This window comes from Pristiophorus japonicus, chromosome 5 (genome assembly GCF_044704955.1).
Source record: "Pristiophorus japonicus isolate sPriJap1 chromosome 5, sPriJap1.hap1, whole genome shotgun sequence".
Taxonomy (NCBI): Eukaryota; Metazoa; Chordata; class Chondrichthyes; family Pristiophoridae; genus Pristiophorus; species Pristiophorus japonicus.
The window spans coordinates 38,761,578-38,777,285 of NC_091981.1; the positions used below are offsets into that span (position 1 = coordinate 38,761,578).

General features: G+C 46.1%; 1 protein-coding gene across 1 annotated transcript in view; it reads right to left on the minus strand.

The window, feature by feature from the left end:
- The window catches only part of LOC139264069 (collagen alpha-3(VI) chain-like), a 176,618-nt gene that overhangs the window by 112,694 nt on the left and 48,216 nt on the right, over positions 1-15,708 (minus strand). The window contains exon 6 of the mRNA XM_070880166.1: positions 311-364. Within this exon, the coding sequence (XP_070736267.1) occupies positions 311-364 (54 nt within the window). The remainder of the gene's footprint in view (positions 1-310; positions 365-15,708) is intronic.

Here is a 15,708-nt window from a genome sequence, read left to right on the forward strand (position 1 = left end):
AGAACACTTCTCCAAATTTACTCCAGTGTCTACAACTCTTTACTTGCGAAATGATTTCAGAGTTAGCACGTACAAACAGGCCTTGGAGGTATCATGGAGTCTACCTTTAAAGCTGTTAACAGTTTTCAACCAAAGATGTGTTTTCAATATATGTAATGCTGTGATGGCTCTACATTGGCTTTTTTGCTGTGCTTCTGTACATGGGTTCAAAGTCTCAAATTGACTGCAGAGCTCAGAGCCAATTTAAAGCACCTCCACTTCTCTGCCTGGAAATTTCTTTTGCAATAAAAATGTTAGAGTACCAACTTACTGGTCTTCCTTCGTCTCCTGGATAACCTAGAAATCCCTTTGTGCCTGGATTTCCCTGAAATAACATGATCAACATGTTTACTAATCATTTAATGAAGACAGGCAAGTTACACGTTCAACAGAATTGGCAACACATTTTCAGCCACAATTCAACTACCCTGTATATACTTCGGGTGCCAAACATGCTCAAAAAACAGGCAGTTAAAAGTAGCATGCTGTGCCTGTTACATGTCTGTGCCATAATTCAAGCTTGCTGTCTTTTTGCAGCTGCAGAGTCATAGATATACTTCAATATATTGGACCAAAGATGTCTAATGCATTGTGATGTTCTAAAATGGAATTAAAGATTATGTCCTTTATTTGAAGATAGCGGGGGAGGGGTGGGTGTGGGAAAGAAGAACTATGGTAGTGGTGAAAAAGGTAGACTGTTAAACGTAAGAGGATATTTCATTGATCATTTGTGCTCTAATGCCTCTTCCATCGGTCATTTAGGAGTCCTTGATGCTCCCGACCATGAACTTCAGGCTGTGTGGCCAGATGAATGTTGCTGCAGTTCTTCATGCAGTAGTTGGTACAGCTGCCTTATTGCCTCCTTGATTAAGTGAACTCTTCTGATACACAGTTTCTCGCTAAAGTAAGAGGAGGACCACCTCAATCCCATGAATTGTGTTCCCTGTATATTCTATGGAGAGGTGGTGGTGGGGTGGGAGATAAGTGGCCGAATTTTTACTTCAAGGAATGTGTAGGGTTGTGAGCGGGTGCTGTTAAAAGCACTGAAAATAACAGCGCATCGAGAACCCGCCTTCATCCGCCAAATACCACCTTTAATTCAGTGCATTTTTCAGCACGCCTAAGACCTGCTTGGGAGAGGCGGGCAACCTCATTCAAGTATTTCAGAGCTTGTTAACAGACTATTAAGATATTTTTAACATGAGGATTCAGCTTTTACTGATTTACGAGCTTCTTGAAATTCGCCTATCAAAGCAAGGCTAGAGCTCAGTGGTCATTGTGAGAGTTGAACAAGTGACAGTTGAAATAATCACATAAATACTCATACCTTACACCTGTTTCCTTGTGTAAGGGAAAGGCTCTTGCTGATAGCACTTGTGTGGAGAATCTGCTTTCAAAAATCTGTAATTGATTTCTGCAATCTTGGAAGCCACTCTTACCACATTGCAAGTCACTCTCATTACATTGGAGGATTGTGCCTCTGATCTCCACTTTACCTGGCATCCATCAAATCAGCATTGGTGGCACTTATGCTGTTTTAGCTGGGAACTCAGATTCAGAAAAAGGTGAGCCTCAGCACCAACAACACCAGCCACACAAGCAGCAGCAGCAGCAACAACACCAGCAAGAGCAGCAGCCTTCTCCTCGCTGACCTGGTGCTCCACAGGAGGGGATGAGCACAAGGGTGCACCTCGCCGGAGGACCAGGCTATCATGTCAGGTTGTGTCAGCTATTTGTAGCTTGCTGGAAGAAGACCTGCTGCCGAGTGGACATGGTGGACAGGCCTTGTCATTGGCTGTCAAAGTCACCATCGCCCTCAACTTCTTCGCCTCAGGCTCCTTCCAGGGATCTGCAGCAGACATTTGCAGCATCTCGCAGTTGGCTGCCCACAAGTGCATCCCCCAGGTGACTGATGCCATGTTTCACAAGTCAGGCACTTATGTACACTTTTCCACTCATAAAGCCAGTCAGACTGAGTGGGTGCTCGGCTTTGCGGCTCTGTCTATCTTCCTACAGGTGTAGGGTGTCATCGACTGCACACATGTGCCCATCAAGGTGCCCCCAGTTCACCCAGGAGTGTCCATGAACCATAAGAGCTTCCACTCCCTCAATGTGCAGCTTGTCTGCAACCACAAAAAGATCATCATGCATGTGTGTCATATTCCCAGGGAGTTGTCATGACTCTTTTGTCCTGCCCCAGTCCACCCTCCCCCAGCTCTTCGCACCTCTGACCAGACTTACCGGCTGGCTGCTTGGAGACAAGGGCTTTCCTCCAAAGACATGGCTGATGATACCCTTGAGGAAGCCAAGCAATGAGACCGAAGAGTGCTACAATGAAAGCTACATGACGACCAAATGTGTAATGCAGTAAGCAATCTGGATGCTGAAGATGTGCTTCAAATGTCTTGACAGATCTGGAGGAGTCCTTCAGTGGGCACCAGCCAGGGTCTACAGAATGATTGTCGTATGCTGCACACTGCACAAGATACCGCTGCAGGAGGAGCAAGGCACATAGCACGGAGCCTCTTCGGAGGAGGAGCAGGTGGAACACGAGGAGAAGGAAGAGGAATCTGAGGTGGAGATGGCACCAGCAGCGGTGCACATTGCTCCCCGGGAGCCATGGGATGGGCTCATAATGGCACAATTTAGTTAAGTTGCACCAGTGCACCCATATGGCACCCAGGTACTGAACCAGCTTCCACCCCCACCCCCCAGCACCACGAAGCAGTCCTAAAATAACCAAACCATTCCTGGCACACACACATCCATTGTTCAAGGTTAAGTAATGTCTTACCATTCACTCCAACTGACAATGCTATTTCCCAGACATGAAAGTGGTGCAAAGAAATACATTCATGTGGGTTATAAATAGAACTGAACGTTAACATTGTAACATCCTAGAAAACATCCAATGTGCATACCGTTGTATGTCTACAATGGTGTCATTTTTATTTTCCCAGTGCTTCTACAATGAGCATCTCCTGTGACTTCAGCAGAGGTAGAAGGCGGCTGTTCACTTTCCTGCTCTGACTACTTAGACACTTGTGGTGGATGTCCTCTGGGTTTTGGTGCTTGTGAGGGCCCTGCCAAAGACTGCTCCTCTTGCAGCTGTGCAGGAACAGACTCAGCCATCAGGATCTGAGGCAGCATATGTGGCTTTGACTGAGGGAGAGGCAACAAAGGAGGAGTGGGAGTGCTTTGAGTAGAGCCCCCACTTCCATGTCCCCTCTTACCATCATCCATCTCATGGGCAACCTGCACTTCCCTGCTAGCAAGGAGCTGGAGAGCACCTTACTGCAGATCAGTGGGGTGATGAATGCCCAAGTCTAGGTTGGTATCCCTCCTAGATATGACTGCAATCAAACTCTGCAAGTTGTTATTCACAGCAAGCATAGACGCATTTGACTGGCACATTTGGTGTTCCATATAGGTGGCCATCCTTTCTATGGAAGAACACATTTTCACCATCGCCTGCGACATGGTGCTGCTCATGTTGGAGATGGAATCTTCCATTTTCCCTACAATCATGCACATCATGGCTGGAAAAGCTGCCAGAGCCTTGTGCATTTGTTGCTGCTCTTCCAAGATCAGCCTCTTTGTCAACGGCCTCCTGAGGTTCAGCATCTGCATGCCGCTGAGCAGAGCTTGGAGTGTCCTGAGCCCTCTGATGAGGACTCTCTATTGCTGTCTCTTTCTCTACAATGTGCTCTTGCTCATTTGTGATGTGTAGCACACCAGGTGACAACACTACTCTTTCTCTCACAGGACCCACCGACGTGTGAGTATCTGCGCTGGTGCCGGGTGAGCATGGGTTGTGTGATGGTGCAACCTCAAAGACTGCAGCTTCCTCTGAGGAGTCATCTTCCTCCTTTGGCTGGACAGTTGTGGAGGCACTTGATGGACCTGTGGGAGAGTAAAGACATGAATTAGAACTGTTCATATTTCACTGGCTGCTGACATGTCACCATGAGTGATGGCTGTATGCCATAATATTTAGTTCACTCAACAGGTTTCTGGTAGGTCCCCTCACTCCATCTCCCACCACCAGCAGCTCTGCAACTCTGCTCATGTCGAGTGCCTCCTCCTCTGATGGCGTCAATGCAGTGGTGATTGGAGGTCCACCTCCGGTTCTCAGCCTCTCCCTGTTCTGTGCTCTCTTTTTCTTCAAGGAGGGAAACAAGAGAACTTTGAGTCAGAGTGATGGAATGAGTGTTAGGAATGAATGGGGTACATCTATAGAGGGTGACGATGAGGGAGTGGCGTGATATTGCCAAATGGCCTCTGTAATGTAGAGCTCCACCTAATGGACTACCATGGTAATGCAACACTGCTGTAAATACAATAAAAGTCACATGATGTATTGAAGCCATCGTGTGTGATGTGGTTGTTGGTGATGTTACAAAGAATATATCATATTTGGATTTTTGGATACACTAGCTGAAATTTTTGTTGGTGAATGTTCCAGTCAACTAACAGAGCGACTTTGAGAGATTCTTTGTTTTGCAGAATAGCTAAACATCCAAGGCACATTAGAAGCACACTTGGCTGAATTTCCAGAGTCCAGATGGCCATAACTATGGCAATAATAGGTCATTTGGGTGAGTTCCATCACGACCAAGAGACTTTCGGAGCATATGTGGAGCGGCTAAAAATAATTTTCACCGCGAATGTTATCATTGAAGTCCCCGATGATGAAAATGGTACCGGGTGGAGTTAAAAAGAAAAAGACTATTTTCCTGACTAAAGCCGGCTCTGAGGAGTACGAAACCTTGAAAAATGTGATTGTTCCCATCAAGCCAAAGGACACATCACTTACGGAGATTCTAATAGCACGACAGTCCTGAGCCCCTGGAAATTGTTGCAAGTTATCGTTTTGGAATACGAGTTCAATCAAGTGATGAGGGTATCAGTGAGTACAGGGCAAATGGAGTACGAGAAGAAGCTTGCAGGGAACATTAAGACGGATTACAAAAGTTTCTATAGATATGTAAAGAGAAAAAGGTTAGTAAAGACAAACGTAGGTCCCCTGCAGTCAGAATCAGGGGAAGTCATAATGGGGAACAAAGAAATGGCAGACCAATTGAACAAGTACTTTGGTTCGGTAGTCACTAAGGAGGACACAAACAACCTTCCGGATATAAAAGGGGTCAGAGGGTCGAGTAAGGAGGAGGAACTGAGGGAAATCCTTATTAGTCGGGAAATTGATGGGATTGAAGGCCGATAAATCCCCAGGGCCTGATGGACTGCATCCCAGAGTACTTAAGAAGGTGGCCTTGGAAATAGCGGATGCATTGACAGTCATTTTCCAACATTCCATTAACTCTGGATCAGTTCCTATGGAGTGGAGGGTAGCCAATATAACCCCACTTTTTAAAAAAGGAGGGAGAAAGAAAACAGGGAATTATAGACCGGTCAGCCTGACCTCAGTAGTGGGTAAAATGATGGAATCAATTATTAAGGATGTCATAGCAGCGCATTTGGAAAGAGGTGACATGATAGGTCCAAGTCAGCATGGATTTGTGAAAGCGAAATCATGCTTGACAAATCTTCTGGAATTTTTTGAGGATGTTTCCAGTAGAGTGGACAAGGGAGAACCAGTTGATGTGGTGTATTTGGACTTTCAGAAGGCTTTCGACAAGGTCCCACACAAGAGATTAATGTGCAAAGTTAAAGCACATGGGATTGGGGTAGTGTGCTGACATGGATTGAGAACTGGTTGTCAGACAGGAAGCAAAGAGTAGGAGTAAATGGGTACTTTTCAGAATGGCAGGCAGTGACTAGTGGGGTACCGCAAGGTTCTGTGCTGAGGCCCCAGCTGTTTACACTGTACATTAATGATTTAGACGAGGGAATTAAATGTAGTATCTCCAAATTTGCGAATGACACTAAGTTGGGTGGCAGTGTGAGCTGCGAGGAGGATGCTATGAGGCTGCAGAGTGACTTGGATAGGTTAGGTGAGTGTGCAAATGCATGGCAGATGAAGTATAATATGGATAAATGTGAGGTTATCCACTTTGGTGGTTAAAAACAGAGAGACAGACTATTATCTGAATGGTGACAGATTAGGAAAAGGGGAGGTGCAACGAGACCTGGATGTCATGGTACATCAGTCATTGAAGTTTGGCATGCAGGTACAGCAGGCAGTTAAGAAAGCAAATGGCATGTTGGCCTTCATAGCGAGGGGATTTGAGTACAGGGGCAGGCAGATGTTGCTACAGTTGTACAGGGCCTTGGTGAGGCCACACCTGGAGAATTGTATACAGTTTTGGTCTCCTAACTTGAGGAAGGACATTCTTGCTATTGAGGGAGTGCAGCGAAGGTTCACCATATTGATTCCCGGGATGGTGGGACTGACCTATCAAGAAAGACTGGATCAACTGGGCTTGTATTCACTTGAGTTCAGAAGAATGAGAGGGGACCTCATAGAAACGTTTAAAATTCTGATGGGTTTAGACAGGTTAGATGCAGGAAGAATGTTCCCAATGTTGGGGAAGTCCAGAACCAGGGGTCACAGTCTAAGGATAAGGGGTAAGCCATTTAGGAACGAGATGAGGAGAAACTTCTTTACCCAGAGAGTGGTGAACCTGTGGAATTCTCTACCACAGAAAGTTGTTGAGGCCAATTCACTAAATATATTCAAAAAGGAGTTCGATGAAGTCCTTACTACTAGGGAGAATCAAGGGGTATGGCGAGAAAGCAGGAAGGGGGTACTGAAGTTGCATGTTCAGCCATGAACTCATTGAATTGCAGGCTCGAAGGGCCGAATGGCTTACTCCTGCACCTATTTTCTATGTTTCTATGTTTCTAAGTTACATTGTAACTTTAAAAAACTATCTATTCCCTGTCATTTCGGAAACTTTCAGGACAGAGCATTGCGTGACCACTTTGTGGGATAAAAAATGAAACAATCAAAAAAAAGTTTTTGACAACCCCTAACTTGACTTTTGATTTAGTTTGTCAGACTGCTATGTCAATGGATGTGGCCAATCAATACTCCCGAGAATTTCCAGCCGTCAGCCAATCGAGGTGAATCGCCTACAGGTTAAAAGTAAAAGGCAGTTGGGGCCCAAGGCCTCAGCAACTGGCCATGGTAAAAGGGCATTGAAGTCGTGCTATCGGTGTATGGGACAACACCTTGTCCAAAGTTGGCCATATGTGAAGGCAGAGTGTTTCTTCTGCAAGAAAACTAGGCTTCTTGTGAAGGCCTGCGACTGAAGAGTAAACCGATGTTCAATGCTAAAAGTAGCAATCACCAGAGACTATATTGCATTGAAGAGAAGCAACAGGACATAAGAACATAAGAAATAGGAGCAGGACCTAGGTCATATGGCCCCTCAAGCCTGCTCCACTATTCAGTAAGATCATGGCTATTCTGATCATGGACTTAGCTCCACTTCCCTGCCCACTCCCCATAACCACTTATTCTCTTATCGTTTAAGAAACTGTCTATTTCTGTCTTACATTTATTCAATGTCCCAGCTTCTACAGCTCTTTGAGGCAGCGAATTCCACAGATTTACAACCCTCTCAGAGAAGAAATTTCTCCTCGTCTCAGTTTTAAATGGGCAGCCTCTTATTCTAAGATCATGCCCTCTAGTTCTAGTCTCCCCCATCAGTGGAAACATCCTCTCTGCATCCAGCTTGTCAAGCCCCCTCATAATTTTATACGTTTCGATAAGATCACCTCTCATTCTTCTGAATTCCAATGAGTAGAGGCCCAACTTACTCAACCTTTCCTCATAAGTCAACCCCCTCATCTCCAGAATCAACCTATTGAACCTTCTCTGAACTGCCTCCAAAGCAAGTATATCCTTTCATAAATTTGGAGACCAAAACTGCACACAGTATTCCAGGTGTGGCCTCACCAATACCCTGTATAGCTGTAGCAAGACTTCCCTGCTTTTGTACTCCATCCCCTTTGCAATAATGGCCAAGATTCAATTGGCCTTCCTGATCACTTGTTGTACCTGCATACTATCCTTTTGTGTTTCATGCACAAGTACCCCCAGGTCCCACTGTACTGCAGCACTTTGCAATCTTTCTCCATTTAAGTAATAACTTGCTCTTTGATTTTTTTTCTGCCAAAGTGCATGACCTCACATTTTCCAACGTTATGCTCCATCTGCCAAATTTTTGCCCACTCACTTAGCCTGTCTATGTCCTTTTGCAGATTTTTTGTGTCCTCACACATTGCTTTTCCTCCCATCTTTGTATCATCAGGAAACTTGGCTATGTTACACTCAGTCCCTTCTTCCAAGTCGTTAATATAGACTGTAAATAGTTGGTATCCCAGCACTGATCCCTGTGGCACCCCACTAGTTACTGATTGCCAACCAGAGAATGAACCATTTATCCTGACTCTCTGTTTTCTGTTAGTTAGCCAATCCTCTATCCATGCTAATATATTACCCCGAACCCCATGAGCTTTTATCTTGTGCAGTAACCTTTCATGTGGCACCTTGTCAAATGCCTTCTGGAAGTCCAAATACACCACATCCACTGGTTCCCCTTTATCCACCCTGTTCGTTATATCCGCAAAGAATTCCAACAAATTTGTCAAACATGACTTCCCCTTCATAAATCCATGCTGACTCTGCCTGACCAAATTTTGCTTATCCAAATGTCCTGCTACTGCTTCTTTAATAACGGACTCCAACATTTTCCCAATCACAGATGTTAGGCTAACTGGTCTATAGTTTCCTGCTTTTTGTCTGCCTCCTTTTTTAAATAGGGGCGTTACATTTGCAGTTTTCCAATCTGCTGGGACCTCCCCAGAATCCAGGGAATTTTGGTAAATTACAACCAATGCATCCACAATCCCTGCCGCTACTTCACTTAAGACCCTAGGATGCAAGCCATCAGGTCCAGGGGATTTATCTGTTTTTAGTCCCATTATCTTACTGAGTACCACCTCCTTAGTGATTGTGATTGTGTTAAGTTCCTCCCAACCGATAGCCCCTTGACTATCCACTGTTGGAATATTGTTCGTGTCCTCTACCGTACAAAATATTTGTTCAGAGGTTCTGCCATCTCCATGTTCCCCATCACTAATTCCCCGGTCTCGGCCTCTAAGGAACCAATATTTACTTTTGCCACTCTTTTCCTTTTTATATACCTATAGAAACTCTTGCTATCTGTTTTTATATTTCGTGCTAGTTTACTTTCATAGTCTATCTCCCCTTACTTAATCATTTTTTTTAGTCATTCTTTGCTGGCTTTTAAAAGCTTCCCAATCTTCTGTCCTCCCACTATTTTGGCCGCTTTGTATGCCCTTGTTTTTAATTGGATACCATCCTTTATTTCTTTAGTTCGCCACGGATGGTTATCTTTTCTCTTACACCCTTTCCTCCTCAGTGGAATATATTTTTCTTGAGAATTGTGAAATATCTCCTTAAATGTACACCACTGTTCATCAACCGTCCTGCACGGTAATCTATTTTCCCAGTCTACTTTAGCCAACTCTGCCCTCATACCTTCATAGTCTCCTTTATTTAAGTTTAGTACACTGGTTAGTGATCCAACTTTCTCGCCCTCCATCTGTATTTGAAATTCAATCATGCTATGATCACTAATTCCAAGGGGATCCTTTACTAGGAGATTGTTTATTAATCCTGTCTCATTACGGGAAGGTTCTGGAGATACACATCATCAGGAGCATGAGGTTATACAACAACGATTCGCAAAATATCTTCATCCAAGTAGACATTGCAGGAACCAGGATACCCATGGAAATTGAAGACTAGTGCATCCATGAGCGTAGTATCGGAATCGCTCTATCTCAACAAGTTGAGTGATTTTCCACTGGAGAAGTCGAAGATAGAGCTGCGAGGCTACTCAGGACAGCAAATCTCTATGGTTGGACATATCACTGTACCGGTGAAATACAAGGATCAGTTTCAGAGCTTGTCTCTCTTATTAGTGTCAGGAGACAGGTCTGCCTTAATAGGTCGAGATTGGTTGGGATCACTGAAGCTGTATTGGAATGAGGGTTTTTGTGTTGAAACGACATTTGCATCGAAGAATGATGTCATCAAGCAGTATCTGAAGGTGTTCTGCGAAACAGGCAGTCCAATCCAAGGCTACAAGGCGAGTGTCAGAGTGCAAAAGGACGCTAGACCAGTTTACTGCAAGCCACATCCCGTACCATACACCCTCAAGGATAAAGTTGAGCAAGAACTCAAAGACGAGAAACTGAGAACTTTGGGTTAGAATTTTGACAACTTTGCGACCGGGTTTTCGCTACGATTTGACCCTCTGCAGCGAAAACCCGGTAGGCGGGATCTTCGGGATACCCTTTTGCGGCAGCACTTCCAAGTACGGCCGGGGAGAAGAGCGGCAATGTACAACATCGCAAATTGCGTTTGTGATCGATTTTGGCTTTCTCGGGACCCAAATTCTGCGCTCAGAATAGTGACAGGTCAAACCTGTGGGTGCAGCGCTGCCAGCAGTGGTAATTATGAAAATCTGCAAAAAAGGTAAGTTAAAGTTTTTATTTTTTAATTCTTTTTCAGCGAGTAGGTAAGGGTTTTGTGAATGATTTGTGAATGTTTTTCGCAATTTATTTTTGTTTCCCCCCCGCCAAAGGCCTCTCTCGCGGCACTATTGGCTCCGGACTAAATTTGACGGAATTCGTGGTTTGTGCCGCGAATCCTCATGCAACGCCGATTTTTACCGATGTGAAAAGCCAAAAACAGGACTAAAAATGATAGCACAGCGAGAACGGTAATTTTAATGTAAATCTACCATTTTCGAACCGAAACTCTAGCCAATTATTATGTATTAATGCTTGAGGGTCACCAGACACCAGAGGGCGCCGTGGTCAGAGGTCACCGGGCTATACACATATGGCATGTGTGCTTGGTCACCTGTATATAAGCTGGGTGTCTTTGTCACGCAGGCACTCTCGGGCTGGAATAAAGATGGATCAGGTTGCACCTGAGCGGGTTTACAGCAACCAGACTCTTGAGTCATTACAATTATCTCTAAGGTAGATCTACATAATTTGGCTGCACCCATTGTTGTTGTACCAAAGTCAGATGGTAAGGTAAGGTTGTGTGGTGATTATCCATCAACCGGTCCAGGCAGCGGGTGGTCGAGTGGGTCATTCAGCCCGACTGCCTGACTCTCTTCCGCGGTTATATCAGAGCCAGGGTGTCCCTGGAGATGGAGCACGCAGTGTCCACCGGTATGCTCGCGGCCTTTCGCGAGAGGTGGGCAACTGAGAGCCGGGAGTGCATCATCACCAGGGAAATTTTAATTTGACCGTTTAATGTTTAAAGTGTAATTTGTTTAATTGTCGGTTTTAGTGCCCCTCCTTTAATCAGGGGGCACTTAATTTAATGATTTATTGATTTACAGATACAATCAAAAATAGTTGTGTGGTGATTATAAAGTAACCGTAAACCAGGTTCTAGAGGGTAATCTACCCAATGCATTGCCAAATGTAGAAGATTTGTTCACAACGCTGTCAGGTGGTCAGATCTTCTCAAAGTTAGATCTCACAAATGCCTACTTACAACTTGAACTAAATGAGGAGTGCAGTCATGCTTGGCTATAAATACTCATTTTGGCCCATATCAGTTTAATAGGCTACCATTTGGGGTGTCTTCCGCCCCCGCCATATTCCAAGGGTTGATGAACCAGATTTTGCAAAGCATTGAAGGGGTAATATGTTATGTAGATGATACTCATTTCAGCACCAAACAGGAAAATCCATAATTGCGGCTAGAGAAGCACAGAGTACGAATGACTCCTCCCAAATGTGAGTTATTTTAAAACTCATGGAGTACTTATGCACAGAAATGCACTCACTCCCAAGAATGTCACTGAACTTCGATCATTTTTGGGGCTTTTGAACTAATATGGGAAGTTCCTACCAAAGTTGGCTACAGTGTTACATCCACTGAATCAGCTGTTAAAAACAGATCCATTGGAAGTGGTCAGAAGAATGCGACACAGCATTCAAGGAGTGTAAAAACCAATTGGTAGAGAGCACCATGTTAGTTCACCACAACATATCTAGGAGATTAAGCTAGCATGTGACGTCGCTCCGTATGAAGTTGGAGCAGTGATCTCTCATGTACTATATCATGGGGAGGAGAGACCAATTGCTTTTGCTTCATGCACTCACAGTGTAATTATGCACAGATCAAAAGGGAAACTTTGGCATTAATTTTTGGGGTCAAACAGTTCCACAAATAATTTGTATAGTCGTAAGTGTTGAGTCCTTACACACTACAGCAAATCAACACGAGGCACATACTGGAGACAAGGTCACTCTGTGACCTGTACCTTTATTCACAGGACCAAGAAGTGATGACCCTGTGTGGGACCTCCCTTTATATACCTGGATGACCAGGTGAGGAGTGTCTCCCACAAGTTCACCCCCTGTGGTCAAGGTGTGCATTTCTCAGGTGTATACAGTGTACAGTGTTGTTACATGAAGGTTAGATTTATGTGTGGTTACAAACATGACATCATCTCCCCCCCACCGTCTTTGGGTCAAAGATTGAGTCTTTCAGGCGGTCGACGCTCTCTCGTGGAGCGCCGCAGTTGGGGCTCTGGTTGTTGAGCCTTGGCATGCGTCTTTGTTACCTGTGGTGATTCCAGCTCATCCGGGCTGACCGCAGGAACTGTGCATGCTGCTGATGGTTCTTGTTGCTCGTTCACTGGCAGTGGTATGGGCAGCATCTCATGACTTTCCTCAGGTTCCTCAGTGTCCATGCTGAACCTTTTTTTTACTTGGTCCAGATGCTTGCGGCATATCTGCCCATTGTTGAGTCTGACCACTATGACCCTATTCCCCTCTTTTCCAATTTCAGTACCCTCGAGCCACTTGGGCCCCACAGCATGATTAAGAACAAATACAGGGTCATCGATTTCTATCCATCTCTCCTTTGAGTTACGGTCGTGGCACTCATTTTGGGACTGACGCTTTCAATCAACAATGTCTGACAAGACTGGATGAATGAAGGACAGCCGAGTTTTTAGTGTATGTTTCATGAGTAGTTCCATTGGCGGGACTCCCGTGAGCGAGTGCTGTCGGGACCTGTAGGCCAGCAGGAGGCGCGATAGATGGTATTGAAAGGAGGGTCCTTGAATCTGGAGCATGCCTTGCTTTATGATTTGGACCGCATGTTCCGCTTGGCCATTGGAAGCCGGCTCGAACGGCGCTGTCCTGACATATTTGATGCCATTACCCGATATGAACTCCCAGAATTCATAGCTAGTGAAACACGGGCCATTGTCGCTAACTAGGATGTCCGGCAAGCCGTGGGTCGCAAAGACCGCACGCAGACTTTCCACTGTGGTGGATGTCGTGCACGAATTCAATATGATGCACTTGATCCATTTCGAGTATGCATCAACAACAATGAGGAACATTTTTCCCATGAACGGGTCCGCGTAGTCTACGTGAATACGTGACCATGGCTTGGTGGGCCAGAGCCACGGGCTGAGTGGGGCCTCCCTGGGGGCATTGCCCAGCTGGGCACATGTCGTGCACCTTCGAACACAGTGTTCCAGGTTTGCATCAATTCCCGGCCACCATACATGTGACCAGGCAATGGCCTTCATAAGCACGATGTCTGGGTGCTCGCTGTGGAGTTCCCTGATGAATGCTTCCCGACCCCTCTGGGGCATGACCACCCGGCTGCCCCATAGTAGGCAGTCAGCTTGGATGGAGAGTTCATCCATCCGTCTGTGAAATGGTCTGACCTCTTCAGGGCATGCTCCTTGTGAGGGCGCCCAATCGCTAGTCAGGACACATTTCTTAATCAGAGATAGGAGGGGATCTCTGTTTGTCCAGGTTTTGATCTGATGGGCTGTGATGGGGGAGCCTGCACTGTCAAAGGCATCGACAGCCATGACCATCTCCGCGCTTTGCTCCGCTGCCCCCTCGATGATGGCCAGTGGAAGCCTGCTGAGCGCGTCAGCGCAATTTTCGGTACCTGGCTGGTGCCGTATGCTATAATCATATGCAGCCAGCGTGAGAGCCCATCGCTGTATGCGAGCTGATGCATTGGCATTGACAGCTTTGCTGTCGGACAACAGGCTTGTGGTCCATTTCTAACTCGAACCTTCTGCCAAAAAGATACGGGTGCATCTTTTTCACCGCGTAGACACATGCGAGTGCTCCCTTTTCAACCATCCCATACCCCCTTTCTGCTTGGGAGAGCGACCTGGAGGCATAATCCACAGGTTGGAGTTGGCCCTCATCATTACTCTGCTGCAACACGGACCCAACCCCATAGGATGATGCATCGCATGTCAAAACCAATTTCTTACAGGGGTCGTACAGGGTCAATAACTTATTAGAACAAAGCAGGTTCCACGCCCGATTGAAAGCCCGTTGCTGACAGTCCCCCCAAAACCAATCGCAACACTTACGCAGGAGCACATGTAGCGGCTCCAGCAATGTACTTAACTTCAGTAGAAAGTTCCCGAAATAGTCCAATAGTCCCAGAAATGAACGCAACTCTGATGTGTTGCCGGGCCTGGGCACGCGACGGATCACCTCCGTTTTGGATTTGGTGGGTCGGATCCCGTCTGCGGCAACCCTCCTGCTCAAAAACTCGACCTCTGGGGCCAAAAACACACACTTGGACTTCTTTAGTCGCAGGCCTACCCAGTCCAGTCGGCGTAGCACCTCCTCCAGGTTGTGGAGGTGTTCCTCGGTGTCTCGACCCGTGATAAGGATGTTGTCCTGAAATACGATTGTTCCGGGAATGGATTTGAGCAGGCTGTCCATGTTCCTCTGAAAGATAGCGGCTGCTGAACGAAGGCCAAACGGACACCTGTTGCAAATAAACAGCCCCTTGTGCGTGATGATGGTGGTCAGTAGCTTGGATTCTTCGGCCAGTTCCTGGGTCATGTAGGCCGAAGTGAGGTCCAACTTAGTGAACAGCTTGCCACCTGCCAGCGTGGCAAAAAGATCCTCTGCTCTCGGAAGCGGGTATTGGTCCTGAAGGGACACTCGGTTGATTGTGGCCTTGTAGTCGCCACAAATCCTGACCGAGCCATCCATTTTTAGAACAGGGACGATGGGGCTTGCCCAGTCGCTGAATTCAATGGGCGAAATTATGCCCTCTCTTAGCAACCTGTCCAACTCACTCTCAATTTTCTCCTGCATCATATATGGCACAGCTCTGGCTTTGTGGTGCATTGGTGTGGCGTCAGGAGTGATGCGCATCCTTACTTTGGTGCCTTTGAAAGTCCCGACGCCAGGTTGAAATAATGACTCAAACTTTTGTACGGTCTGTTGACATGGACTTTGCTCCACAGATGAAATGGCGTGCACATTTCCCCATTTCCAGTTCATCTCGGCTAGCCAGCTCCTCCCCAAAAGCGCAAGACCATTTCCCGGGACAATCCAGAGTGGCAGCCGTTTCTAAGATCCATTATGTGTGACCACCAACATTGCACTGCCTAGCACTGGGATGATCTCTTTGGTGTACATCCGTAATTGCGTGTCAATGCGTTCTAGTTTGGGTCTGCTAGCTCTGAGTGACCACAGTTTCTCGAATTGTTGGACACTCATAAGTGACTGGCTGGCTTCTGTGTCCAGCTCCATGCATACCGGGATGCCGTTTAATAGTACTCTCATCATCATAGGTGGTGTTTTTGTGTATGACCTGTGGATGTTTGCCACATGGACCCGCTGAACTTCAGC